Genomic DNA, 26,653 nt, shown 5'->3' with positions numbered 1-26,653 from the left:
CCTCGAGGACCGGACTTGCCCAACCCTGGCCTAGAGGGTGCAGGGCGTGGAGGGGGGCGACAGACCCAGAGTAGAGCCCCCTCCCAAAAAAAACTGAAAAGTGGTGGGTCCCTCCAATAATAATAATGTAGAGCGGGGGGAGGGGCCAAAAAAACCTCTAACCTGCCGCCTGCTGCAGCTCCTGGCCCGTGGGCGCTCCGGAGCGACGTCAGGGGCAGGACCACCACAGCAGAGCAGGGGCCCTTGGAAGCACGGGCCCGGGACATAGAAGATCCCCCACGTAGTTCACACTCTGCACCCCTCCCGCCCCAGGTACAACCATAAAGCTTTGTAATAATCTAAACAGCATGGCTGCTACCCGAACATCCAGCCCCGCTAGGTCCCCCGAGTAACCTGCCAGACAAACCCAGCTAGGTGAGGCAGGCCCAGAAACCGCTGAGGCTGCTGCCACTTGCCAGCAGGGAGGCTGCTTTTTCTGCTCCTCTCCTTGCCCGAACTGGGACGACATAGCCCTGACGCAAACTGAGCGCACTGCACAAACAAAACAGAAGGCCCGGGAATGCAAAGGGGATTTTCTTATTTTGTTAACAGCAGAACCAAAAAAAACAAAAAAAAATGCTTTAGAACAGCCCTGAGCCAGCCCTAACTTTACAAAAACTATTTGGAAATATTGAAGTATTACAGAAGGGGGGACCGACTCCTGGGTGATCCAGGGGTTTTGGTCCCAGAGCTCTCACTCCTCAGGCCAGGCTTGGGATCCCGGGCAGGGAACGTGCAACAGAGACAAGGAACCGGCTGGGCTCAAGGGGCACACGGCCCTCGGGTCCAGAACGCACTGCAATCTGTGGCCCAGAGTCAAAGCACCATGGCTGCAATGATTGGGCTAAATCAAGGAGCATAAAAAGGGGAAAAGCCCCGAGAGAAAGCAAAATGTACAAACTGCATTAATTCAGAATTACTGTACTCCCAATATGCCTATGAGTCAAGTAAGGGGGAGTTTATACCAACTCAGAGTGGGACAAAAAAAAAATCAAGAGGGGACAAATTCAGGGGAGAGCTGAGCATCTTGCTAGATGCGGAATATAAAATCACCAGTAGGCTGAGTCTTCCCCAAGGGTAAACCAAATGGTGACGTGAACCCCTCCCCCTCCCTGCCCCACCCCCGCAGAATGCCTGTTTCTGGTGTGATTAGAGAACAGGCTCAGAGCTTCACTTCTTCTCGCACCGTGCACAGGACAGTGTGTGACCGTGCAAGCCTTGGAAGAGACAGATAGGGACAGAAGCCAACACGCCTTCTTCTGCAAAACACCTCTGCTGCCTAAACTAGTCAAGTGTCTGCAGATACTCGGCCCGTAGCACTATTTTTCTCATCTGGGCCAGCTCTGTTTATGGATATTTACTCCTGTGCATTATGATTATTATTTTTTTTTTTTGCCTGTCCCTGTATTTCTCCAAACAGGGGCCATAGTGACATGTGCTATTTAGCAAAATACGGTGACTTCTGAATCCCAGAGTAAACATCTGCTGCCACTGTCCCAAATACAGTAGGAAGCCTTTGATTTTACCATTAAGCTTTGTACCTCTGTTACATTTTTTTTCCAGCAGGGGTAGCTAAGCAAGATGAGGCCATGTGTCAATAAAGGTGCACTACTGTCCCACCCTAATGGTGGCCGCTGTCTTGCTGGCAATCCAAGTCCATGTGAGCTGATCTTAACCAATCGGGTTGCGTGAAATATCCCCCAGTGCGTAACAAACTACTGACCTAACTGAGGGGATGCATCTGGCCGAAGCCTATCCAACAATGTATTTTAATTATTGCATTGCTTGGTTTAAACTAATGTTAAGTAGAGTGTCCAATAACATTGTTCTTGTGTTCGTCTTTGTTTGCTAATTTCACCCTGCCCCGTGGAAACCCTTTTATTTTTCTAGGAGGGTCCCATGTGAAAATGAGTGATGCCAAAAATGGTTATTACTGGGGGTTAAAAGGCATCAATAATTTGTTCTCCTTTTATTTGCTGTGGGAACTTGTACTGAAAAGAGGGATTTTCTGTGTGCCCTAAGAACCTCCAAATCAATAAAAGGTGTCACAACCGACCAAAACTCCAGTTTTTGGGGGTTTTTTTTTGAAGGAATTGTGTCAGTGTCCTATTCTTAGATTGCACGGATGCAGCATAACAGGATTTCAGGCAGCACCAATAATGCACACAGTATGTATATATGGGACTCTGGAAGAGGGGTGGCTAATTTTTTTTTTTTTTTTTTTTTTAATGAAAAGCTTCTGGTCCTGTGTATTGGCAGACACTTCCAGGTGACCAGGCAGCAATTAAGAGAGCAGGTTAGAGCCAGCAGCACCCCCCCCCCCCTCCCTAAGCTGCAGAGTTTTGGGAACCTCACCAGAATTTGGGTTTAATCCTACACCTCTCTGCCTCCTGCCAGCTGTGCTGCTGCTGCTGCAGGCCTAGAGCTGCTCCTTTCCTGCTAAGGTGTCCGAGGTTGTGTGGGGCTCTCTTAAGTTACACATTCTAGGTCCCCTTTTGTAAGAGGAGTTGGGGGTTGTTTTTCTTTAACATGGAGGGGTTCAGTCCCTCGTTGTTACTAGGGGTCGACTGGTAGGGTATTAACTTCTCCTTATTGGTGCAGGTTCTTAATCGCAGTCAAAGGGGCCCTTGCTCAGCGCCGCCCTGTCTAGGTTAGGGCCTTCCTTGCAGCCCCTTTGGCTGTCACTGGAGACCTCAATGCATTCATTCACAAATTACACCGCGGCTCTAAGTGCCAGAGAGGGGGGGTGAGAGGAATTCTTCTGTAGCTCTGCTCCCAAAGGAAACAGTCGCCTATTCCCGCAGTGCTGCAGAGCTGGGGAATGGGCGATTGTTCTGATCTCTAGGTACAGCCATATCATTAAGACTTAATGCTGGTAAGGAGGGGACACTCACCACGCGGGGTTTGGGCGGCTCGATGGTCTGCAGGAAGGCCGGGGTCGGGTCCGAAGCTCGCTCGGGGTCGCTGGAGATCTCCTCCTCGGAATCCTCCCAGGACGAGGAGAAGCCGGTGGAGGAGGCGGAGGAAGAGGAGAACTTCCGCGGGGGCGCGGTCAGGCGGGTGGGGCTGCCGGCCTCCCCCGGCCCGTCCTCCAGCGCCCCGTGCTTGGTGATGATCACCGACGGGATGATGCTGCCCAGGTCCCTGGCGCCCGCCTCCGTGCCCCGGCCACCGGGGCTCCCCTGCGGCGCCTCGCCGCAGTCCCTGCCTTGGCTCTGCGGCTCCCGTTGAGCGGGCGACCCGGCCTCCGGCTCCTGATGGCGGTATGATGGGCTCCCTAGCTCCGGCTCCCGCTTGTGGGGTGATGGGCCCCCCGACACCGGCTGGGGGGGTTCGGCGCTCCCTCCCCCGGTCCGATGCTGCGGGCGCTCAGTGTCCGGCGGGCGGCTGCCGGCGGCTCCTGGCAGGCGGAGCGGGGACGGGGACCTGCGGAGGAGCCGCGGGCTGCGCTGGGGCGTGGCGCCGGTGCCCTGCGCCTGGATGTGCGCCTCGAAGAGCCCGACCTTCTCCGTCACCTGCACGTTCAGCAGCTCCCGCTGGATCCGCGCCGCCCGCCTCCGGCCCGGCTCCCCTCCGCCCCGCCGCTGCGCATCGGGGGAGGTGGGGGGCAGCCCGTCCTCCCGCTGCCGGCCCCCCCAGCCCTGGCCGCCCCGCGGCGCCTCCGCCGGGCCCGGGAAGAGGAAGGCGAGGCCGGGGGACCCCGGGCTGTAGCGGCCCCCGCTCAGCAGCACCGGGCAGTGGGCGCTGTGCCGGTCGGGCACCGGCAGCAACGGGCGTCGGCAGTTCGGGGGCGTCTTGTTGCCGCCGCCGCTCGCAGTCTTCGGGTCGCCGCCGCTCTTGTTCATCATCAGCAGGCTGTTGAGCGCGTAGCAGTAGGCGGCCATAGTAGTGCGGGCGCGATGGAGAGAGCGGGGCGCGGGGGGAGCGGCGGGGTACCCCGCCCGGCTCAGCCGCGGAGACCCTCCCGGTGTCCTCCGGGCGCGGACGACGGCTGCATGGCTTCGGCGGGGCGTCCCGGCCAAACCTCCATAAACAAATCCGCTGTCAGGGAGCAAAGAGAGAGAGAGAGAGAAGCGAATGAGAAGAGTCCGCAGGGAGCAGCCGGCGCACGTGTGTGTGTGTGAGAGTCAGATGGGAGCTGTCAGCCAAAGACGATCCCCGCCACCCGGTTTCTACGATCTGCCGTGTTCATTAAAGTCCCTGCCCACCCCCCCCCCCCGCTCTTGGTGGACAGCACAGTCCGCCGCCCAGAAGACGTGTGCGTTCCGGTGCCTGCGAGTTATTATTAAAAGGGCGATATATATATACACACACACAGTGCTAGTGAAACACGTCCCCTGCTTCTCAGTCAAAAGAGCGGCGGCGCCGTAGCAAGCCTTAAAGACACCCGGTCCGAGCCCAACATCTGCTAAGCATCCCTAATGTTAGGCTCCAGTCTCCCCCCTAACATCTGCACCACCAGGACTTTAACAGCCGCTACCTGCCCTTTTCAACTATGGCAAGGCGGGTGTTTTGTTTCGTTTTTGTTAACCTCTGGAGACTCCTTGTAGCAATTCGCTATGTGATCGTCGCACAGGATGCACCTTGGGTCCGATTTAAACTTTTTCCGCCCGTGCCTGTGTTCAGATAGAGGGATTCACTGAACCCAACTATCACATTGCCGACCCCCCCGCACCAAGACAGGAGGAAAATCTGCAATGGGTCTTATAAAATAAAAAAGCTATTTTCCTCCACTCTGTCTCGATGGGAAAAAATATCTTAATTGAATAACTCCTAATGTGTACTTTTTGTTTTTGGCAGCCTGTTGTAAAGGTGCCGTACATAACAGGTGTGCATGCCCTTAGCGCTACTCCTGAGCGCAGCGCTGAGGGTTTGCGTTTGCGGGGATTTAAGGGCGAGTTGCACGCTAGATTCCCAGGCCCACCCCGCTACTCGTCACAGGGCTTATAACTCAAAACGGAAGCGACCGTAAACCATCCTTGTCACTTGTTCCGTTTGTTTTTTTTTTTTCAATCAATAGAAACCCGGCGACAGGTCTCTGCCGTACCCGAAATAGCCACCTATGACTTAACCGTGAATTTTCTATTTTTTTTTAACCGTAACTTGATTTTTGTGTGCGTGAATGCCGGATTCCTTACACATCTGAATCTCTGTATTGTTTCTTGGCATGAAAGGCTGCCAGTGTGCAAGTGTGGCCCTGACCCTTTCTGTGCGTCTGACTGCTGCCTGGCACCAGATGCACGTGGGGGAGGGGGGTTATCCTCCCATTGCCGAAGTGGCCCGTTGTAGCCCTTTCCTCGGCTCTGCCTGCCCTTACGCCCACAGAAATGGGTTCATTGTGTGTGTATGACATGGGTTCAGTGTGTGTGTGTGTGGCATGGGTTCAGTGTGTGTGGCATGGGTTCAGTGTGTGTGTGTGTGTTTATAACATGGGTTCAGTGTGTGTGTGTGTGGCATGGGTTCAGTGTGTGTGGCATGGGTTCAGTGTGTGTGTGTGTGTTTATAACATGGGTTCAGTGTGTGTGTGTGTGGCATGGGTTCAGTGTGTGTGGCATGGGTTCAGTGTGTGTGTTTATAACATGGGTTCAGTGTGTGTGTGTGTGTGTGTGTGTGTGTGTGGCATGGGTTCAGTGTGTGTGTTTGTGGCATGGGTTCAGTGTGTGTGTGTGTATGACATGGGTTCAGTGTGTGTGTGTTGTACATAATTTCTGTACTTATGGCTAGGGCAACAAGTGTGTGGCATGGGTTCCGTGTATGACATGGGTTCAGTGTGTGTGTGTGGCATGGGTTCAGTGTGTGTGTGTGTGGCATGGGTTCAGTGAGTGTCGCATGGGTTCAGTGTGTGTGTGTGGGGGGGCGGCATGGGTTCAGTGTGTGTGTGTGTGTGGCATGGGTTCAGTGTGTGTGTGTGTGGCATGGGTTCAGTGTATGTGTGTGTGTGTGTGGCATGGGTTCACTGTGTATGTGTATGACATGGGTTCAGTGTGTGTGGCATGGGTTCACTGTGTATGTGTATGACATGGGTTCAGTGTGTGTGTGTGTGTGGCTTGGGTTCAGTGTGTGTGTGTGGCATGGGTTCACTGTGTATGTGTATGACATGGGTTCAGTGTGTATGTGTATGGCTTGGGTTCAGTGTGTGTGTGTATGTGTGTGTGTGGCATGGGTTCAGTGTGTGTGTGTGTGTGTGTGACATGGGTTCAGTGTGTGTGTGTGTGGCATGGGTTCAGTGTGTGTGTGTGTGTGTGTGTGGCATGGGTTCAGTGTATGTGTGTGTGTGGCATGGGTTCAGTGTATGTGTGTGTGTGTGTGTGGCATGGGTTCACTGTGTATGGGTATGACATGGGTTCAGTGTGTGTGTGTGTGTGGCGTGGGTTCAGTGTATGTGTGTGTGTGTGTGGCATGGGTTCAGTGTGTGTGTGTGTGTGGCTTGGGTTCAGTGTGTGTTGGGGGGGGGGGGGGGGCATGGTGTCCTGCCCCGTTCTCAGACCTGACCCTAGCCTTTCCCCCCTGACAGGTCGTGCCCCGGTCTCAGCACGATCCGTGCACGAGCTCTTCCCCCTTGCTCCAGGCCTGTCACCTCGGCCATTGCGGCTTCAAGCCATGGATGTCTTTAATTGTTTCTTTTCTATTTTATTTTCCTCCCCTAAGATCTCTTTATGATGCACAGAGACTTCCGTTTGTGTACGTTACGTCCGCTACAAGCGTCTCCGGGAGCGAGGGTTTTATTACTTTTCTCTTTAACGTAGTAAAACTCTCCTGCCAAACGTCCAGTGGGTCTGACAGCCGGGCTGGCTCGGTCCCCTGCAGCCCCTTCCCCCCTTCCCTTGGCTCTCTCCAGCCCAACTGGAGCTCTTTTTCTAAAGATGCATTGCTGGCATTCCTGCTCTGACCCTCACGGTCTGCGGCTGCATTCGCAACCCCTCTTAACTCTGCAAAAAAACCCAAAAAACAGGACGATTGGAAAAAAGAGAAAACCGAAGCAAGTGTCAGAGAGCATTCTCTCTCCATGTCCGGCCTCAGCGATACGAAAAGGCCAGGCAGAGAGAACGGCCAAGTGGTCAGTTTTTTGTTTGTTTGTTTTTAATCTCCCCCTTCCCACTTGTAATCAAATCCGAATATAAATCCAGAATCGGGCAGCCTTGTATTTCCCTCCTAAAGCGTCTTCTCTGCAAAAAAAAAAAAAAAAAGCATGCTCCTCGTCTCTGCTGGGAATTAGGTGCAAAAAAACCCAAAACACTTCCCTGCGCTCCCTACCTGAGAGGTCAGCGGCTGTGGCAGGGGGGGCAGGGTCCTGGGAGGATTAAAACCAGCAGGGGGGGAGGTGATCGCCTCCCCCGAGCAGCTCCCGTTTCCTCTTCCCGGGCCAGTCCAGATGAGTGGCGAGCACGGTTTTGCAGGTCCGCTGGGCGCCTTCCTGATGCTCCGGCGCTGGGATCAGCCTGCAAGTTTCAGCTCACTTTCCTCAATGTTTGTTCAATGTGCAGTTAAAAAAAAAAAAAAGACAGGAAGGAAGTTGTGAGTCTGTCTGGGGTTGAACTCAGCGGAACAAGACTCGCTCTCTCTCACTCTCTGGCGCTCGGCTGGACCGCTGGAGGGAAACCGTTCAGAAAGTTTCCATTGTTAACCAAGATTTGAGAGAAAAAAAAAAAAGCCACTTCAAGATATGTGATCTATTTTCCACAGCTCGGCTGATTCTTGCTGGCTTATATTTTAAATTTCTTTCGGCTCCTGTTGCACGCCTTTGCTGCAAGTGGAGAAGGGTGGGGGGGTTTAAAGTGGGGACGTATTTTTAACAAGTTGCATTTATTTTTTTTTTCAAACGCATATAGGTTAAAAAGCAAGGAGGTACAACGTGAATGGGAAGCTCAGCACGCGGAAAGGTTTTCTGCAGCTGTTGCACGGACCTCCTTTTCTTTTACACAGTAAACACAAAATAACAATTCCTTAAAGGTCATGACCATCGCAAATTTTAGTGGGGTGGTTTTTTTTTTTGCCCTTCTTTCCCGCCTTCACCATTAAGAGCAGAGCTGGCACCAGCACCTGCCGGAGCTTTGGCTAAGCACATGTTTATCTCGCATTGGGTTGCTTACCTCCTGGGTTCCCAGCCACAGGCTCTCCTCCCACGTCCGGGCTTCGGTGGCCCTGGGCAGGTGTGTGGGGAGGCACTGCTGCTGCCACAGGACCAGCAGGAGGCTTGGGTGGGAGTTGGCCGACACCTCCTTTTATTGAGTCTGACAGGAGGCCCCACTGGAAGGCCGTTTCCTCCTTCCTTCAGATCAGATCAAGACATCGCCAACTCCTGCTCTTCTGGACCCCAGGGCTACTCCAAATTTATGTCCCAGCGCTGGGCGTGATACTGCTTTCAGGGTTGCCAGGTTTTCATGAAAGAACAAGCACTGTTTTCAAAAAAAAAAAAAAAAAACCAAGCCTCAAAAAAGCCCAAAACACATGAGATTAAAACTACTTTTATTAGGTGTTTATACATAGAAAACACTTAAAAAATACTTTTGTGAGTGTAATGGAGGAAACACAGTGGCTTGTAATAACTCACTAAAATGTCCATCAGATTTTTGAGGATTACATGACATTATACAGATTGTTCCAGGCAGTATGTGCTAAAAGTACATTTTTAAACTCACAATTCACTATTCAGTACTGGCTTCTATCTAGCCACCCTCCCATGCAGGCCAGTTGTACGGTTAACTGGTGCACCAGCACTCCAGTCTCACTCACTGAACTCTGTGGCTCCTTCAAAGTGAAACAAAAAAAAGAATGGCCCCTCACACTGATCCCCCCCCCCCCCATGCACATGTCTGGCCCCCACACTCATCCCCCTCCCCCAAGCACATGTCTGGCCCCCACACACTCATCCCCCTCCCCCAAGCACATGTCTGGCCCCCCACACACTCATCCCCCTCCCCCAAGCACATGTCTGGCCCCAACACACTCATCCCCCTCCCCCAAGCACATGTCTGGCCCCCACACACTCATCCCCCTCCCCCAAGCACATGTCTGGCCCCCACACACTCATCCCCCTCCCCCAAGCACATGTCTGGCCCCCACACACACATCCCCCTCCCCCAAGCACATGTCTGGCCCCCACACTCATCCCCCTCCCCCAAGCACATGTCTGGCCCCCACACACTCATACCCCTCCCCCAAGCACATGTCTGTCCCCCACACACTCATACCCCTCCCCCAAGCACATGTCTGTCCCCCTCACACTCATACCCCTCCCCCAAGCACATGTCTGTCCCCCACACACTCATCCCCCTCCCCCAAGCACATGTCTGGCCCACACACACTCATCCCCCTCTCCCAAGCACATGTCTGGCCCCCACACACTCATCCCCCTCCCCCAAGTCTGGCCCCACACACTCATCCCCCTCCCCCAAGCACATGTCTGGCCCCCACACACTCATCCCCCTCCCCCAAGCACATGTCTGTCCCCCACACACTCATCCCCCTCCCCCAAGCACATGTCTGGCCCCCACACACTCATCCCCCTCCCCCAAGTCTGGCCCCCACACACTCATCCCCCTCCCCCAAGCACATGTCTGGCCCCCACACACTCATCCCCCTCCCCCAAGCACATGTCTGTCCCCCACACACTCATCCCCCTCCCCCAAGCACATGTCTGTCCCCACACACTCATCCCCCTCCCCCAAGCACATGTCTGTCCCCCACACACTCATCCCCCCCCCCCAAGCACATGTCTGGCCCCCACACACTCATCCCCCTCCCCCAAGCACATGTCTGGCCCCCACACACTCATCCCCCTCCCCCAAGCACATGTCTGGCCCCCACACACTCATCCCCCTCCCCCAAGCACATGTCTGGCCCCCACACACTCATCCCCCTCCCCCAAGCACATGTCTGCCCCCCCACACACTCATCCCCCTCCCCCAAGCACATGTCTGGCCCCCTCACACTCATCCCCCTCCCCCAAGCACATGTCTGTCCCCCACACACTCATACCCCTCCCCCACGCATATGTCCGGCCCCCTCAAGCTCATTCCCCTCCCCCAAGCATGTCTGCCCCCCCCCCAAGTCATTCCCCCTCCCAGCACACTCATTCCTCCCCCTCCAGGTACCTCTTCTTTTTGACTATTGCCAGTTAAATGCTTCATTCCCTTCAGCCTTCAAGCCTGCTGCGCTGCATAAAATCTTCTTGGGTCACCAGAGCTATTGCTTGCCGTGAGTGCCTGTCTGCCCACGTGCACCTCCGATGGTGGACAGGCCTCATCGGCAGCAGCAGCCAATCACAGGGACAGCTTTGCTCAAGACCCACCCACCAAGCCCAAAAAACCCACGATTGACAGAAAAAAAAAATCCAATAGCAACCCGCAAATTGAAAAAAAAAACAAAAAACGAACCACTAGGTAAAAAAAAGCCAAACTCACGGGAAATAAGCAGGTTGGCAACCCTGCTGCTGATGCTCTCTTCACCCTGTAGGGGGCGGGAAAAGGAGGTTGAGGATGCTGGGCAGGGAGAAGTGGAAAATAGAAGGAGGGTGGGGGTTGTTAAGTGGGAAAGAGGGGGTTGGGGGTAGCTGGGCAAGAAGGGGGCAGGGAGAGTAGAGTAGGGAAGAGAGGGAGCACGGGGAAGAGTATACTGGGGGCAGGGAGGGTTGGGAATGATAGCCAGGGAGGTGAGGATGATGGAGGAGGCATGACGGGCGCAAGAACCATATGTCAGTCTGGGGAATGAGCATTTCTTCAGTCTTTGTACCAAGCTTGGTGCAGGAGCAAATGTATTTCTGTTTCTAGTTCTCCAGTTTTCCACTGCATGCAGATTGGCTGTTTTGAGTTTTCCATTCCAGTTTATGTCTCCACATTTGTAATTTGTGGTCTTTTATTCTGTACTAGTAGTAAAAGCTCGTCCAAGGACGGGGAAATACTGTGAAGTGCAGGAAGTGTGGTAGTAGAGAGTGCACACTGAGCTGCAGTGTACTGTGTGGTAGTAGAAAATGGATTGACTACTGAGAGAGAGAGAGAGGTGGAGCAGGAAGAGAGGTCTAGAACAGGTAGATGTGAATCGGTTATTTACTCTTTCGGATAATGGAAAGACTGGGGGCACTCCATGAAATTAGCATGGGGCACATTTAAAACTAATCAGAGAGAGTTCTTTTTTACTCAACGCACAATTAAACTCTGGAATTTGTTGCCAGAGGATGTGGTTAGTGCAGTTAGTGTAGCTGTGTTTAAAAAAGGATTGGATAAGTTCTTGGAGGAGAACTCCATTACCTGCTATTAAGTTCACTTAGAGAATAGCCACTGCCATTAGCAATGGTTACATGGAATAGACTTAGTTTTTGGGTACTTGCCAGGTTCTTATGGCCTGGATTGGCCACTGTTGGAAACAGGATGCTGGGCTTGATGGACCCTTGGTCTGACCCAGTATGGCATTTTCTTATGTTCTTATGTAGTACAGAGCTCAGTTTCTATGGGGCCGATGTATAAGGTGCACTGAAGCTACCGCAGGTTTGTGCGCGCCTGTACGCACATTTTCCCGCGCAAAGCCCTATACGGGGATGTAATAAGGGTTTTGTGCACTGGGAAAAAAGCGTGTATGAATGTGCTTACAGACCCGTGGTTTTTCCTTCGCGAATGCACACTAACGGCATGCAAAAGAGGCGATTAGCTAATCATAGGCAATGCAGGGAGCCACGCTAATGCTCGTGCAGGTTTTTTACTGCCATGGTCAGGGGAACCCGCACTTATAATTAGCGCCTGTTTTGCCACGGGTCTTATTACATTGGCCCCTATATGTAGTAGTAGTAGAGAATGGATTGGACAATACGGAGAGTGGGGCGGAGCTAAAGAGTTCAGCAAAAGAGAGGAGTGGAACTCAATTCCCATACAGAGAGAGAAAAAGGGTGGAGTTGGAGAGTACAGGGAGGTAGAGGTGCAGAGCATAATTTGCACACCAGGAATGCAGGTGAAGGGCAACTTTCCTCTTTTAAGTTAGAAGATTTGGTGAAGGTCAGTTTGCCTGTGTTTGTGATTGAAGTAAGTAGGGTTTTGTGCCTGTCTTATTTGCTGGTGTTCTCAATAGCATGTCCATACGCACGTTTATGGGCGCTTGTGCACTCCGTATAAAAATTAGCCTGTTTCTGTTCGGCACATGCCTCAACAGCTCCATAAAGCATGTCAAGCCAAACCTTGAGGGGTATAGTATTGGACCTAGAGTTTGGCAGAATTGAGCTAAAATATTTCCAACATAAATTTCACATTTTGCCTAAATAACTAAGTAGCAGAGCTGTAGATGAGACAGACTGAGAATTAGATTACTCACTAGATGGTAGCTGTAAGGTTGACGATTCCACCAGGCAGAAGTAGATGGATACAGGCACCGAGGCAAAAATGTGAAATTTATGTTGGAAATATTTTAGCTCAATTCTGCCAAACTCTAGGTCCAATACCGTACCCCTCAAGGAGCGAGTACCTGATCCCAGAAAGGCACCTGAAAGAAAGCAAAGGGCCAACGAGGAGCGGATACGCAGCTTAGAGAAATACCCTGATGGGCAGAGAGAGCTTCCAGCGGCAGCACGGAAGCGGCAGAGTAGCTTAGACCAGACGAAGCCAATCCTTGCTAACTCACAGGCCGATACAGTACAGCCGCACATTTTACTTTCAGACATTAGCGCCAACCCAAAGGTAGGCGTTCATTTCTCTCAGCACCAGGAAAGTGTACAGAAAAGCAGTAAAAACTGCTTTTCTGTACACCCTCCGACTTAATATCATGGCGATATTAAGTCGGAGGTCCCAAAAGTTAAAAATAATTAAAAATTAAAAAAAAAAAAAATTTAAATCGGCCCATGGCTTGAAAACCGGACGCTCAATTTTGCCGGCTTCCAGTTTCCGAACCCGTGGCTGTCAGCGGGTTTGAGAACCGACGTCGGCAAAATTGAGCGTCGGCTGTCAAACTCGCTGACAGCCGCCGCTCCTGTCCAAAAAGAGGCGCTAGGGACGCGCTAGTGTCCCTAGCGCCTCTTTTTACTGCGGGCCCTAATTTGAATAATTTTATTTACTGAATCGTGTGCACAGGAGAGCGAGTGCTCGCCCGCTCTCCCACAATTTTTACTGTATTAGCCTGTTGATGAGCTAGCAAACAAGCGTAGGCTAAATACCCGGATGGCATGATGTCACTCGAGGGGGACGCCCCCGAGGTTCCCGCCATGACGTGGACAAAGATGTGGGTGGCATGCGCACCCTAGGAGGCCCTCAGGAGAAACATGGCGTGAGGCTTTGCCATAGCCGTTCCGGGGACGCCGGAGAACGCAGCTTGCAGATGCGGTGATAGCCATCTTCCCAAGGCTAGCAGGGAGAGCAGAGAAAAAGGTGGGGCACAAGGGTCGAAGCCATCTGAGACCGACGGACGCAACACTAATCCTCTGAGTAACCTGAATCCTTGTCAGAGTCCTTCCAAGTTCCAAGTCTTCGTCTTGTTCCTGCTCTCAGCTCCATCTGGCCTCACGTACTCGTCGTTCCCAAGCGGTGGGTCCGAAAGGGCTTTCGAGTGGCCGGAGGGCTAATCCTGAGACCAGCATTGCATTGCTGGGTCTCCTTGGTTCATGTAGGTCCAGCAGAGGGCTGATCCTGCTTGGTGCCTGTTCCAAGTTCCTTGCTTTAGTCCCAGTCCTGCTTTGTTCCTGCTACACCCATGCTTGCATGCGCTCACCTCCCACGGTGTGGCTCAGGGCTCCTCTCTGAGTCGTGCCGTGGTCAGGGGCTCACGCTCTCCCATGAGCTAGTGGCTGTGCCCGTATGAGGACCTGCAAGTCGCGGTTGCAACACCAAGCAATGAGGCAACCACCACACACATACACACATACATACACACACATTCTGCTGCTCTGCCACTGCTCATGTGCTCATTTACAGACTAATTTTAAAACAAGCAAACGGGTACCCATGTATATGTTGTATGGGTGTGCAAGCGAACATATGCTGGAATGTTAAATCATGCGTGTATTTATGTATGAATGATTTAAAATATGCTTACCGTGCATATGTGTGCTCCTAATTTTAAGCAGTTATTCAAGTAAACGTAAAGTGCATATCTTTCTTAAGGATCTGTCAGCTTTAAAGCGTGCAGGGAAGCGAATTTTAAAACACCATTTGGCCCAGTCTGTCTCGATGTTATTCGGACTCCTTTTGGCTCTTCATCCTGCACTCCCCCAGTGGATCCAGACCCCTCACCCAGTGGATTTATCCCTAAACAGGAGCAGCAGTAAATATTCACGCTTAAGAGGCCTCCACACACCGTGGTGGACGGTTTTTAAAATACAGATTTATGCACATAACTGTTGGCCCATGCCCTGCCCCCTTTTCCATTCCTTTTTTTTAGCTCATGATTGCACATAATCAGCAGCTTGTAAAATCTGCGGCACACACATGTGACCCACGTACTTGCATATATGGGCCTTTTAGCATGAGCAACGCTTTTAAAATTCGGCCCTTAGGAGATCATTTTCAAAGGAGCTATGCGTGTACATGTAACATACTATCATAGCAATTTTCAAAAGCCCATTAATGCACCTAAAGTGAATTTACGCATGTTAAAACCTATTGACAATTTACTGGCATGTATTGTAGCAATTTTCAAAAGCCCATTAATGCACCTAAAGTGAATTTACACATGTTAAAACCTATTGACAATTTACTGGCATGTATTGTAGCAATTTTCAAAAGCCCGCTGACATGTAAAGTGCACGTGTAAAACCCAAGCCTGTGAATGCTTTTGAAAACTACCCCTTTAGTACCTGCCCCACCCCAGCACTGCCTCATCAGGGTGCAAAGTTCTTGCTTGCTGGCAGCCCTTCCCATCTGCAGCAGCCCCCTCCCACTCTCCAGAAGACTAACTGGTTCCACAGGCCCTCAGACCAAACCTCACCAACACGGCACACGGGAACTTCCTCCTGGCTCGCTCTCTCCCTTTCTGTGACTGCAGCTTGCCTCCACTTCTCTCCCTCCACCTCCTGCTCCAGGGGTGGAGGGAGAGAAATAGAGGCAAACCTTCTTTTTCAGTTTTTTTTTTCCCCAGGAATTTATCATCGTACCTTTCTGGGAACTCTCCGGCTTTAGCCCAGAGACTCCAATGTTATTGCTGTGTCTACAGTGTTTGACACAGATGCAGAAAATCCTTCAGGCTACTTGGAAAACCAGAATCTGTTCATTGGTTTCATCACCAAGCAGTACATTAATTCATCTACACTGACACCGAGAGACATAAACACTGATGTGATGAGTTTTTGTGTGGCGGCTGCATGTAATTTTCAGAAGATGCCAGCTCATGACACCCATTTTGATAGAAGCAGCTCAGATTCTTGATGTACCTGTCACGCGCCCCGCGCACGGGACCGCTCACCTCCGGGCCCCCGTGCCAAGTTCCAGCGCTGCCTCCCTCGCAGCCCTTGCTAGCCCAGCGAGGCCGCGGCGTCCCGCGGTGACGACCGTCGGGCCTCCTGCGACGCGCCAGGCCTCACGCCGGCGCCATCAGCCCGCCTGACCACGCCCCCAGGCGTGCGCGCGCGGACCAGCCCCACTGAAGTAGGAACCAGGCCGGGGCCTACCTCTGCGGCGCATCCTGATTGAACCCCCGATATAAGGAAGTGATTGCCTTCACTTCCTTGCCTTGGCAATCGGGTCGGTTTGTTCCTGAGATTGTCACTGCGTGTTCCTGCTTGCGTGTTCCTAGTCTGTTCCAGGATCCTTTGTTCCAGTTCTGTTCCTGTTCCTGATTCCTAGTCCTGCCTGTTCCTGCTTGTTCGTCTGTTCATCTCCCTGGTCTTACCCTGGACTGCCTTCTGGTAAAGACCTCAGCCTGTTCCTGACCTGCCTGCCTGCCTGCCAAAGACCTCAGCCTGTTCCTGACCTGCCTGCCTGCCTGCCAAAGACCTCAGCTTGTTACTGACCTGCCTGCCTGCCTGCCAAAGACCTCAGCTTGTTCTAGAACCCGTTGGACCTCTGGCTCATGACCCTTGTTTTGTTGACCGCTCCTCGGACTGATACCTGGACTTGACCTTGCTTGCCTGACCACATCTTAGTACCTGGCTCTGTTCCTCGCCTTGTCTTCACCATCCCTGTTCTGGTTCTCTCTGCTGCCTCCTGTCTTCAGTCTCGAACCCTACAGCGCTCCCCTAGTTCCTGTGGGCACATTGGACTTCCGTTTCTCTTGGAGACCCTGCAAGGCCCACCTAAGTCCAAGCGGCCTGGGTCCCTACGGGCTCCTCCCGGGGGGACCTCGGGCTTCCGGTGCTGAAGCTCGACTCTGCCTCTGTCTCCCTCAGTGCTCTGTCCACTGGGGCAGTCCCTGCGCTGTTCCAGGTCAAGGGTTCCACCCCCGAGCGCAACAGTACCTAAAAGAATGAAAATAACCTTTAAGTGCTTAGAAACTTCCATGGAAGCTTTCCCATCAGTGATAGCTGCAGCTCCTGGAGGAAGTCAACGATTACCAAACACTGCAGAATCAGACATACAGGGAATCCAAACCGGAGGCATGTCCCCTTTTCCAGAAATGTACATTCACTGGGTTGTTTCCCTATCTTATGGAAGGTTGTTAAGCATCTCTTAGTGCTACCACATAGTAATGCTGACATACGGACTGATACAGTAAAATTTGCAGGAGAGCCGGCGCTCCGAGGCGAGCGCCGGCTCTCCCAACGCGCACCCAGGCCACTCTGCTGGGTGCGAGATCAAGTATGCAAATGTGGGCCTGCGGTAAAATGAGTGGCAGCTGTCAGCAGGTTTGACAGCCGACGCTCAATTTTACCAGCGTCGGTTCTCAAACCTGCTGACAGCCACGGGTTCAGGAAAAGGACGCCGGAATAATTTAATTTTTTTTTTTTTTTTTTAATTTTGGGGCTTCTGACTTAATATCACTATCGTTTTTACTACTTTTCTGTACACTTTTCCGGTGCCGGCAGAAATTAATTTCTGCCTTGGGCAGGTGTTAATTTCTGAAAGTAAAATGTGCGGCTTGGCTGCACATTTTACTTTCTGTATCACACTGGATTAACTAATAGGGCCATCAACATGCATTTGCATGTTGTGGGCGCTATTAGTTTCAGGGGGGGGGGTTTGGCCGCGCGTTTTCGACACGCTATTAGGGGTAATAGCGTGTCGAAAATGCGCGGCCAATCGCGGGCTAACAGCGCGCTCCGCCGGAGCGCACTGTACTGTATCGGCCTGATAGAAAGAATATTCACCCTGATCAAAAAAAAAAAAAAAAACCTGAATTCAGAGCTGCACTATCTTCTGAATCTACCTTGGGGGTCTCTGATTAAATGCAAGATGAACATGTTTAAGACTGGCACCTGTCACTCCATTAAATACAGAAATGATATTCAGCACCAAGCAAAACAAGGCTGAATATTTAAAAAGGTCTCCAGGGGCGATCCGGGAAACTACAGACCGGTTAGCCTGACTTCAGTGCCAGGAAAAATAGTGGAAAGTGTTCTAAACATCAAAATCACAGAACATATAGAAAGACATGGTTTAATGGAACAAAGTCAGCATGGCTTTACCCAGGGCAAGTCTTGCCTCACAAATCTGCTTCACTTTTTTGAAGGAGTTAATAAACATGTGGATAAAGGTGAACCGGTAGATATAGTATACTTGGATTTTCAAAAGGCGTTTGACAAAGTTCCTCATGAGAGGTTTCTAGGAAAAGTAAAAAGTCATGGGATAGGTGGCGATGTCCTTTCATGGATTGCAAACTGGCTAAAAGACAGGAAACAGAGAGTAGGATTAAATGGGCAATTTTCTCAGTGGGAGTGGACAGTGGAGTGCCTCAGGGATCTGTATTGGGACCCTTACTGTTCAATATATTTATAAATGATCTGGAAAGAAATACGACGAGTGAGATAATCAAATTTGCAGATGACACAAAATTGTTCAGAGTAGTTAAATCACAAGCAGATTCTGATAAATTGCAGGAAGACCTTGTGAGACTGGAAAATTGGGCATCCAAATGGCAGATGAAATTTAATGTGGATAAGTGCAAGGTGATGCATATAGGGATTAGGTGCTACAACCCAAGAAAGAGATCTAGGTGTCATAGTGGATAACACATTGAAATCGTCGGTTCAGTGTGCTGCGGCAGTCAAAAAAGCAAACAGAATGTTGTGAATTATTAGAAAGGGAATGGTGAATAAAACGGAAAATGTCATAATGCCTCTGTATCGCTCCATGGTGAGACCGCACCTTGAATACTGTGTACAATTCTGGTCGCCGCATCTCAAAAAAGATATAATTGCGATGGAGAAGGTACAGAGAAGGGTGACCACAATAATAAGGGGAATGGAACAACTCCCCTATGAGGAAAGACTAAAGAGGTTAGGACTTTTCAGCTTGGAGAAGAGACGACTGACGGGGGATATGATAGAGGTGTTTAAAATCATGAGAGGTCTAGAACGGGTAGATGTGAATCGGTTATTTACTCTTTCGGATAGTAGAAAGACTAGGGGGCACTCCATGAAGTTAGCAAGGGGCACATTTAAAACTAATCGGAGAAAGTTCTTTTTTACTCAACGCACAATTAAACTCTGGAATTTATTGCCAGAGGATGTGGTTAGTGCAGTTAGTATAGCTGTGTTTAAAAAAGGATTGGATAAGTTCTTGGAGGAGAAGTCCATTACCTGCTATTAAGTTCACTTAGAGAATAGCCACTGCCATTAGCAATGGTTACATGGAATAGACTTAGTTTTTGGGTACTTGCCAGGTTCTTATGGCCTGGATTGGCCACTGTTGGAAACAGGATGCTGGGCTTGATGGACCCTTGGTCTGACCCAGTATGGCATTTTCTTATGTTCTTATGTTCAGCAGCAACAGAGGAGGTAACAGATGAAGACACAACCACAACCTCATCCTCTGTCACAATGGACCAGTGATATGAAAAGATGTGTTCGGTCAGTACTTTCTTCATGTTTGGAATGCTATTATATTTGTACGGATTTAAGTTACATTAAAGAAAATTAAAAAATGAAGAAAGAAAGAAGGCCTGTTTGTTGGGGTAGGGAAGAGAGAAAGTGTGTTATGTGGCTGTACCTGGTCTCCTCCCACCCCCCTCCTAAATCTTGAGAAATCTCGGGGTGAGCAGAACTCGAAAGTTCCATTATTGTTTATTACATTAAGAACAAAAGTGGGAAAAAGGGTTCCTCGTTTTTCCAGGTAAATATACTTTTTTGCGCTTGTAATAAACACTGATAAATTACTGGGGAAAAACAAAATGAAAAACTGAAAACGAAGTGTGGTACACAGAGTCTGTTGTTTTCATGGCTCCCCAGGCTCTGCTCTTCCTAATTACCGCACGGGAGTGGGGACCAGAAGTGATCCGGGCTGCCGGCTTTCCTCTGAGGATTAATGAAAAACTGAGCCCTGGCCCAGACTGCACGGCCCGGGCTGGGGACAGCCACTGACGCAGAGCAGGGCAGCTCCAGACGGAATCCTGCTTTCCCCTGGAGGAGAGGAGAGGCGAAGCCTGCAGCCTTCGCACCCACCCCCGGGTCCCACCCTCCAGGCACGGCTCCTCTGTAATTGTCCTCTCCGGAGAGAACCTGGCCTGCTTCTTGTTTCCCAGTTCCCGTATCCGGTGCTCACTTGTTTAGGAGGCAGTGCAAGATTCTGGCTGAGTTTCCAAGAGCAGTTTCTGACATGAATAAACAGAAAGCGATCGAGGAACTGAATCCTGATATCCTACTTTTCCCTGCATGGAAAAAAAAAATATATTTTGTTTGCTTTGCTTTATTTTGTTTCCAGTTCACTGGTGTCGGTTATCCTGCTGATTGCAATCACCTCGCCATAATTGGAAAAGTTAATGTTTGCTTTTTTTTTTTTTTTAATTATGTAAGAGGCGGCGAGAAAGGAAAAGATGTTTCACATGGAGACACAGACGTGTCTTATAAGGCACTTTGTCCTGGTGGCTGGCAACTTCGGTCTTTTTTGTAGACTGCAATGCATTGTCCCGGCTTGTACAGGAGGGTTGTCGGAGATAAGACCTGGCACCTATTAAGGGATTAAATGCACAGGAATCTAAGCATCGTGCAGTCACATTTTCCACAGTCTGAATTAATTCACCTCACATACTAGAAAGACGGGATCCCATTTATTATTTCCTGCCGTCAGGAAGTGAGTGGCCAAAGGAAGATGGGGTATTCATTACACATAATTAAATAGCCCCCAGAAATAAAAATGCACAGTGAATCTATTTTGTGACCCTGGGAAAGCTTCTAGCAGTGTAACAGACATTACTGCGATAAAGCTGGTTTAAAGATATCTGGCTAAGTGTAGTCGGATAAATTTAATTGGGGATATTCAGTGGGTCGTTTATCTCACTAAATATCCAGGATAAGTTATTCGGCTAAACAACCTACTGAATAATGGCCTCTTTATCTCCCAGCAGGAAAGTGTTCAGTCTCCATGTAAAGCTTGGAGGCCGAACATGGGTAGGTCTGAGGGACAATTCAATTGCATTATAGTCCAAGAGGGTACTAGAAAGTATTCTACTGTCAGCTGAGTCAGCAAGAAAATTGGGAGCACACAGAAAATAATCTCTTCTACTGTATGGGTTGTGTCTCGAAGAATAATAGGTGTAGTCCCTATCCGTTGTATGATACTGTCTCCAGACATCAATTAAATAAAAAGTGGATACAAGTTCCCTGTGTTCTGGACCCTGTTGCAAATGCACCTGAGAATTAGTTCCTGTTAATGCACACAATCCAGTCCACCCCCCCATACACAACCATTCAAAACCAAAGTTAATTAAAACCTCTATGAAAGCAGTATAATAACTGCTTGCAAATGATTGAGGCCAGATATGTTAACCAGCATAAATCTGTCCTGGTTTAAAGAGCATTCTAGTATAACATATCCCACCCCCCCCCCCCCCAAACACACATCTTTTAAGGACTGGTGTACAGTGAGCGGGATATTCTTATCAACCAAGATGCAAACTCCTCTGCTCCATGAGTTATATGAGGAGTAGAATATTTGACCAACCCAACCTCCTTTCAATTTTTCATGCTCCACATTCTTTAAATGTGTTTCCTATAAAAATACAATGCTGGCCTTACTCCTACGGGCAAATTGCAAGATTCGCCTACGCTTGATTGGGGAAGAGATACCACTTACATTATTAAGGGATTCACATTTAATCAAGTCAGCCATGGCCAACAACATATGTTCATGACAGAGTCAGAATGAACAAGGAGACAGAAAAAGAAAAGAAAAGACATCACTTTTCCCCAAGGACAGTCAAAACATTATAACAGACATTGAATCTGAGAAAATTAAGTATGCAGTAGACAAGTCGCTATTAATATATAACTGTTGCAAACATCTGTAACCTGGATATTCAAGCATGTCATTAAACCCTACCACCCCATCCCCCAACCCAACTCCCTCAGAGGGAAACCCTATAATTACTGTTCTGGGTCAGGCAGACATCCAGGTTTGCCATCCAGGCAGCTAAACTTTCTTTCCAATCAGTCCTCAAGACAAAGATTCTTTAAGTTTGAAATTATTTATTGTACAGGTAGATTCTACTTACAATTGTTGCATCTCAAACGTAAGCCCCAAGGCAAAGATCTTTGGTAACTGGAGACAGGGTAGCAGGAGGGAGAAGAAGGTCTCTTGAATGCAGGAATTAGTTTATGGTAGAGGTAGGGAGCTTGAGGGATATGAGGCTGATTTAGTCTTCAGAAGAAGGCAGTAAAAAAGAAGGTAAAAACTCGATCGTTTCAGGGAGTTTTACAGAGTGCTGCTGGCTCAGAAGGAAGCGTGGGGTGAACTGAACTCTTGTCGAGAGCTGCTAAACGAAACGCCTCCAAAAGCTGGGGGCAGGGGGCAAGGTTAAAAGGTTAAAGCACCTTTTAAGCTTTTAACCCATACGCTCTTTGGTAACACTTTATATTTATTTCCTGCCTTATCTTCCTTCCAGCTTGTTGCAAGCTTCCAAGTTCTCTTTCCCTGTTGATTGTAACTTTGACCTATTCCTACCTATTGTTATCTTTCGTTCACTTGAATTGTTACTCTAGTTATACCCTTGTTAAATGTAAACCGATCCGATATGGTATTTACTATGAAGGTCGGTATAAAAAACTGTTAAATAAATAAATAAATAAATAAGGTCCAATGGCAGCGAGCCTAAGAACCATGTGACACAGGGGGAGCATGAAGGGCAGTCCCTTGAGCCTATAAGGCACCTAGGAAGACTCAAGTTAGATTGAGGGGCATTCAAGCTCTTCCGATAGTGAGAGAAAGTGGAGGGGGGAGGGAGCTTCTCTTAAGGGCAAAGGCTCCTCTTAAAGGCAAGGCTCACAGACTTTTATCATGGGTTAGAAAAAGTGTTTCAGTATCAAGAATCCTCAGGAGGAAGGACTGCACTAAACACAGTTAAACTACAATATATACAGATACAAACATGTACCCACTGCTGGGGACAGAACACTCCCCGTCTGGTATCGCAAGATACCACTATATCAGTTCTTATATCATTATGCAACAGTGCAAGGTTCATTATAACTCGATCTTTCAACGTTTAGGGAGGTTCAAGATCATCTTGGTCTCTCAGTTATCCAGGCGATGTCTTCTTCGGAAGGTTTCACCAAGCTGAAACGAAAGACAGACAACACAAAGAGAGAAAGAGTCTCTGGGGTGGACAACGGTCCACGGAGTTCAAGTTTCTTCATGCGGCATGAGGAGCACCACTTCATTGATGGGCCTGTAGAAGATCTTGGCTGTCCCTTGGTTCACAGTCTACTTCAATCTTGCGAACATGTCCGTCATTTCCAGGATAAGTCTTGATGACGAGTCCTAGAGGCCAGCTGTTGTGTTGAGCTTGGTTGTTTTTGAGAAGGGTGAGGTCACCTTCTCGGATGTTGGGTTTGTTGGATTGCCACTTGCTTCGATACTGGAGAGTCGGCAAGTTGTTGGACTTGTTTCCACTGGCGTTTGTAGAGCTCTTTGCCGTCAAAGTTTCCATGTAGCACAGGAATGTTAATAGTCTTTTGCATTAAAAGCATGACAGATGCAATGTTCAACTCTTTACAGGTTCCTACGAAGTTGGTTCCACAGTCGGAGCGGGTCTGAGTGGCTGAACCCCAGAGTTGAGCATATACATGAAACCTTCTAATCTGGTTGTAGATGTAGCCCAGTGCTACTTTGCTGTCCAAGTAAAGATGGATAGCATCAATTTGCATGTCCATTTCGGCTGTTATTAATTCCACTATTTCCACTGCTAGCACCGCTCCATACAATTCCAGACGTGGGTATGTGTGGTTAGGCTGTGGTGCTAACTTGGCTTTGCCGAAGCTGAAGCCCAAAGGCACTATTCCTTCTGCGTCTGTCACTCTCAAGGGGCTACGCAGCTATGGCCTTCACAGATGCATCAGAGAAAATGTAGATCTCTTTGAGGCTGGCTCTATTCAGCGGCATTGGGACATAAGTGCGTGGTATGTGGAACTGCTCAAGCACTTTTAGGGAACTCTTCCATTTTTTCCCATTCTGCTTCATTGTTTGAGGTAGTGGGGTGTCCCACTCGGTAGTAATCGATGAGAGTTCTCTTAACAAGGCTCTTCCTTGTATCGCGACTGGAGCCACAGACCCCAGTGGATCATACAGGCTGTTGACTGTGGACAAAACACCTCGGCGAGTATATGGTTTATCTTGGGTTGAGACTTGGAATGTGAAGACATCTCTCTTTAGATCCCAATTTAATCCAAGGCTTTGTTGGAGAGGAGGGTGTGTGTCCACTCTCAGGTCCAAGTTCTTTAAGTCTTTGGCATGATCGGCTGAAGGAAATGCTTTCATTACTTCAGGACTATTGGAGGCTATTTTGTGGAGCCTTAGATTGGTGCCTGCCAGCATTGCTTGTGTCGTCCTTATTAAATCAATTGCTTCCTCTGCAGTAGGAAAGGACTTTAGTCCATCATCTACATAGAAGTCCCTTTCCACAAAGTGTCTGGCATCTGCGCCGTACTCTTTTTCTCCTTCTTGGGCTGTCCTTCTGAGCCCATATGTGGCTACTGCAGGTGATGGACTATTACCGAAGATGTGCACTTGCATCCGGTACTCCACAATCTCCTTATTGATGTCATTGTCACAGTACCACAGGAATCTTAGGTAATTTCTGCAGTCATGGTGAACGACAAAGCAGTAGAACATATGTTGGATGTCGGCTGTCACAGCGACTGCTTCTTTTCTGAAGCGGATCACTACTCCTAACAAGTTATTGATCATGTCAGGTCCCGTGAGGAGCACATTGTTGAGTGAGATTCCATGAAACTGCGCACTGGAATCGAAGACAATCCGGATCTGGCCCGGTTTCTGCTGATGGTATACCGCCAAAGATAGGCAAGTACCAACACTCTCATTGTCCTTTAAGGGTGGAGCTAGCTCTGCGTGGCTGTTGTCCAACATGTTCATGAAGTTAATGAAGTGTTGTTTCATCTCCAGTTTCCTTTCCAGAGTTCTCCGCAGTGACATAAGTCGTGAGAGTGCTTGTTCTCTGTTGTTAGGGAGTAGGGAGTCGAGGTCTGGGTGTCCGGAATGGTAGAGGAGCCACCCAGTTATTCGATTCATCTATAAAGAACTCTTTATTCATAATTCCTAAGAATTCTCTGTCTTCTACAGAGAGAGGTTTGTCGTCATCCTTGGTGATTTGAAACACTGAGTCCTCTAGATGTTCTTCTACATCTGATGGGGAAGTGATATGACTGGTAGCTGAATTGAGGTTCGGTTCCTCACAGCTTAAGATCTCCTTGGTGCTTAGATGGTTAGGACATGGTTCAAATAGAATAGGACGTCCATTCTCTAAGACACTCGTAGCGTATGGGTGAATGCTTGGTTTCCTTGTTCGATTCAAGCAGACATCGCCGACTATCACCCATCCCAAGGCAAGTCGGTAAGCATAAGGAGCGGTTGGTGGGCCATCACATATCTGCAGGACCTTGATCAGTGCTGGTGTGTCTCTGCCCAATAACAGCAGGATTTCTGCTTCCGTATCTAGTGGTGGGAGCTGATGCATTATGGACTTTAGATGAGAATGGTACCGAGCGGCTTCTGGTGTAGGAATTTCATCTCTGTTGTCAGGCATCTGCTCGCACTCGATGAGCGTGGGCAAGTTTGACTTGTTGCTGCCATCTATTGCCTCTATTACATATCCATTTGCTCTCCTCCCTGTCACTCGGGTAACACCTGAGCAGGTTTTGAGGTTGTATGGGGAGTAGTGGTCATAGATATCGAACAAGTCAAAGAATTCTGGCCTTGCCAGGGATCTGTTGCTCTGCTCATCTATGATGACATACATTTTGACTGCCTTCTCAGGTTGCTCTTTGGGATACACTCTAGCCAAGCATATTTTTGTGCAGGATTTCTCGTTGTTGTTTCTCCCGCACACTTGTGTGCAGGAGAAACCCGCCGTGGTTTGAACTGGGGTGTGAGGTTCCCGAAGGATGAAGTATTGCTCCGTCAGGGTGCAGGGCACTATTATGTTGGTCACTCCCGCACTCTGAACACTTAATGGCTATTTTACAGTCTTTAGCCAAGTAGTTAAATGAAGAACAGCACCGGTAGCAAATTCTGTACCTTTTCAACAGTTCCTTGCGCTCTTTTAAAGGTTTCCCTTTGAATCCTTGACACTTTCTGAGTGGGTGAGGTTTCTTGTGTATTGAATACTGTCGGTCTGGATTCTCTGCCCTATCCATACTGGGAAGTTGGTCTGATGTAGATGCTGCAGACGACACTTCCATTTTGTGCACAGAGATGGGCTTCCTGCTGCCGCTATGCTTATTGGTTGGCCTCTCGCCCACTCGGTGACTGATTCTGTGTATTTCATGTGTACCGAATGATAAGCTAGGGTCATTCCTATGCTTTGCTAAATCTCGTATGAACTTTGTGAAGACGTGGAAAGGTGGGTACCCTTTGTGGTCTTCTTTATACCGTGCAGTTTGTTTATGATGGTGTTCGTGCCTCGTGATGTGTCCAGAAGGTTGAGACCCAGATAAATTAGTTCAGCCTTAGCTGTCTCCACCTCTTGGAGGGGATCTCCCAATTCTTGCAACTTTCGGTTATCCCTACTGGATATTTCTGAAAAGTCTTCCATTTTCTTAAATAACGCATTCTCTATGGCAACTGGGTCCCCATAATATCGCTCAAGTCTCTCCCATAGTCTTTTAGCGCTGTAGAAGGATCCATGGGTAGATTGTTTTTTAATCCTTTCATGAGTTTGACTGATTCACGTCCCGACCATTTTACCATCAAGTTTATCTCTTCCTTCGGAGTCAATCTCATATTCTCACAGCATCTTGGAAGTCAGATTTCCATGCTCTGTAACTCTCAGGGCGGGTCATTGAACTCGTAGAGCCCTGCGGTTATGAATTCTCGGCGGGTCATGTGCCTTGCTAAGTCTTCTCTTTCTGAAGACTCATTCTGAAAGGCAGTAAGTCTCGATGGGCGGGTGTCTTGTGGTTGACTGTGCATGTCATTCTTGTTGTACATTGGCACGGGCCGTGGTTGATCAACTGTCTCCTGTTTTGGCACAGGATACTAAATTGGAGCCCTTCTTGGGTGTAGTTGCCTAACTCTTTCTTGTTCCCAATCCCCTTGGGATG

At 49.3% G+C, this 26,653-nt stretch overlaps 1 protein-coding gene across 1 annotated transcript in view; it reads right to left on the bottom strand.

Annotated features, from left to right (window-relative positions):
* Window positions 1–7,530, bottom strand: part of ITPKB (inositol-trisphosphate 3-kinase B) — a 337,082-nt gene extending 329,552 nt beyond the window's left edge. Inside the window, exons 1-2 of the mRNA XM_029593044.1 lie at window positions 7,294–7,530; window positions 2,934–4,080 (exon numbers count right to left, since the gene is read on the bottom strand). Coding sequence (XP_029448904.1) covers window positions 2,934–3,923 — 990 coding nt within the window. The 5' untranslated portion in view covers window positions 3,924–4,080; window positions 7,294–7,530. The remainder of the gene's footprint in view (window positions 1–2,933; window positions 4,081–7,293) is intronic.
* Between the last annotated feature and the right edge of the window lie 19,123 nt (window positions 7,531–26,653).

This window comes from Rhinatrema bivittatum, chromosome 3 (assembly GCF_901001135.1).
Source record: "Rhinatrema bivittatum chromosome 3, aRhiBiv1.1, whole genome shotgun sequence".
Lineage (NCBI taxonomy): Eukaryota > Metazoa > Chordata > Amphibia > Gymnophiona > Rhinatrematidae > Rhinatrema > Rhinatrema bivittatum.
The sequence above is the reverse complement of the archived record's forward strand: the minus strand, read 5'-3'. Positions and strand labels throughout refer to the sequence as shown.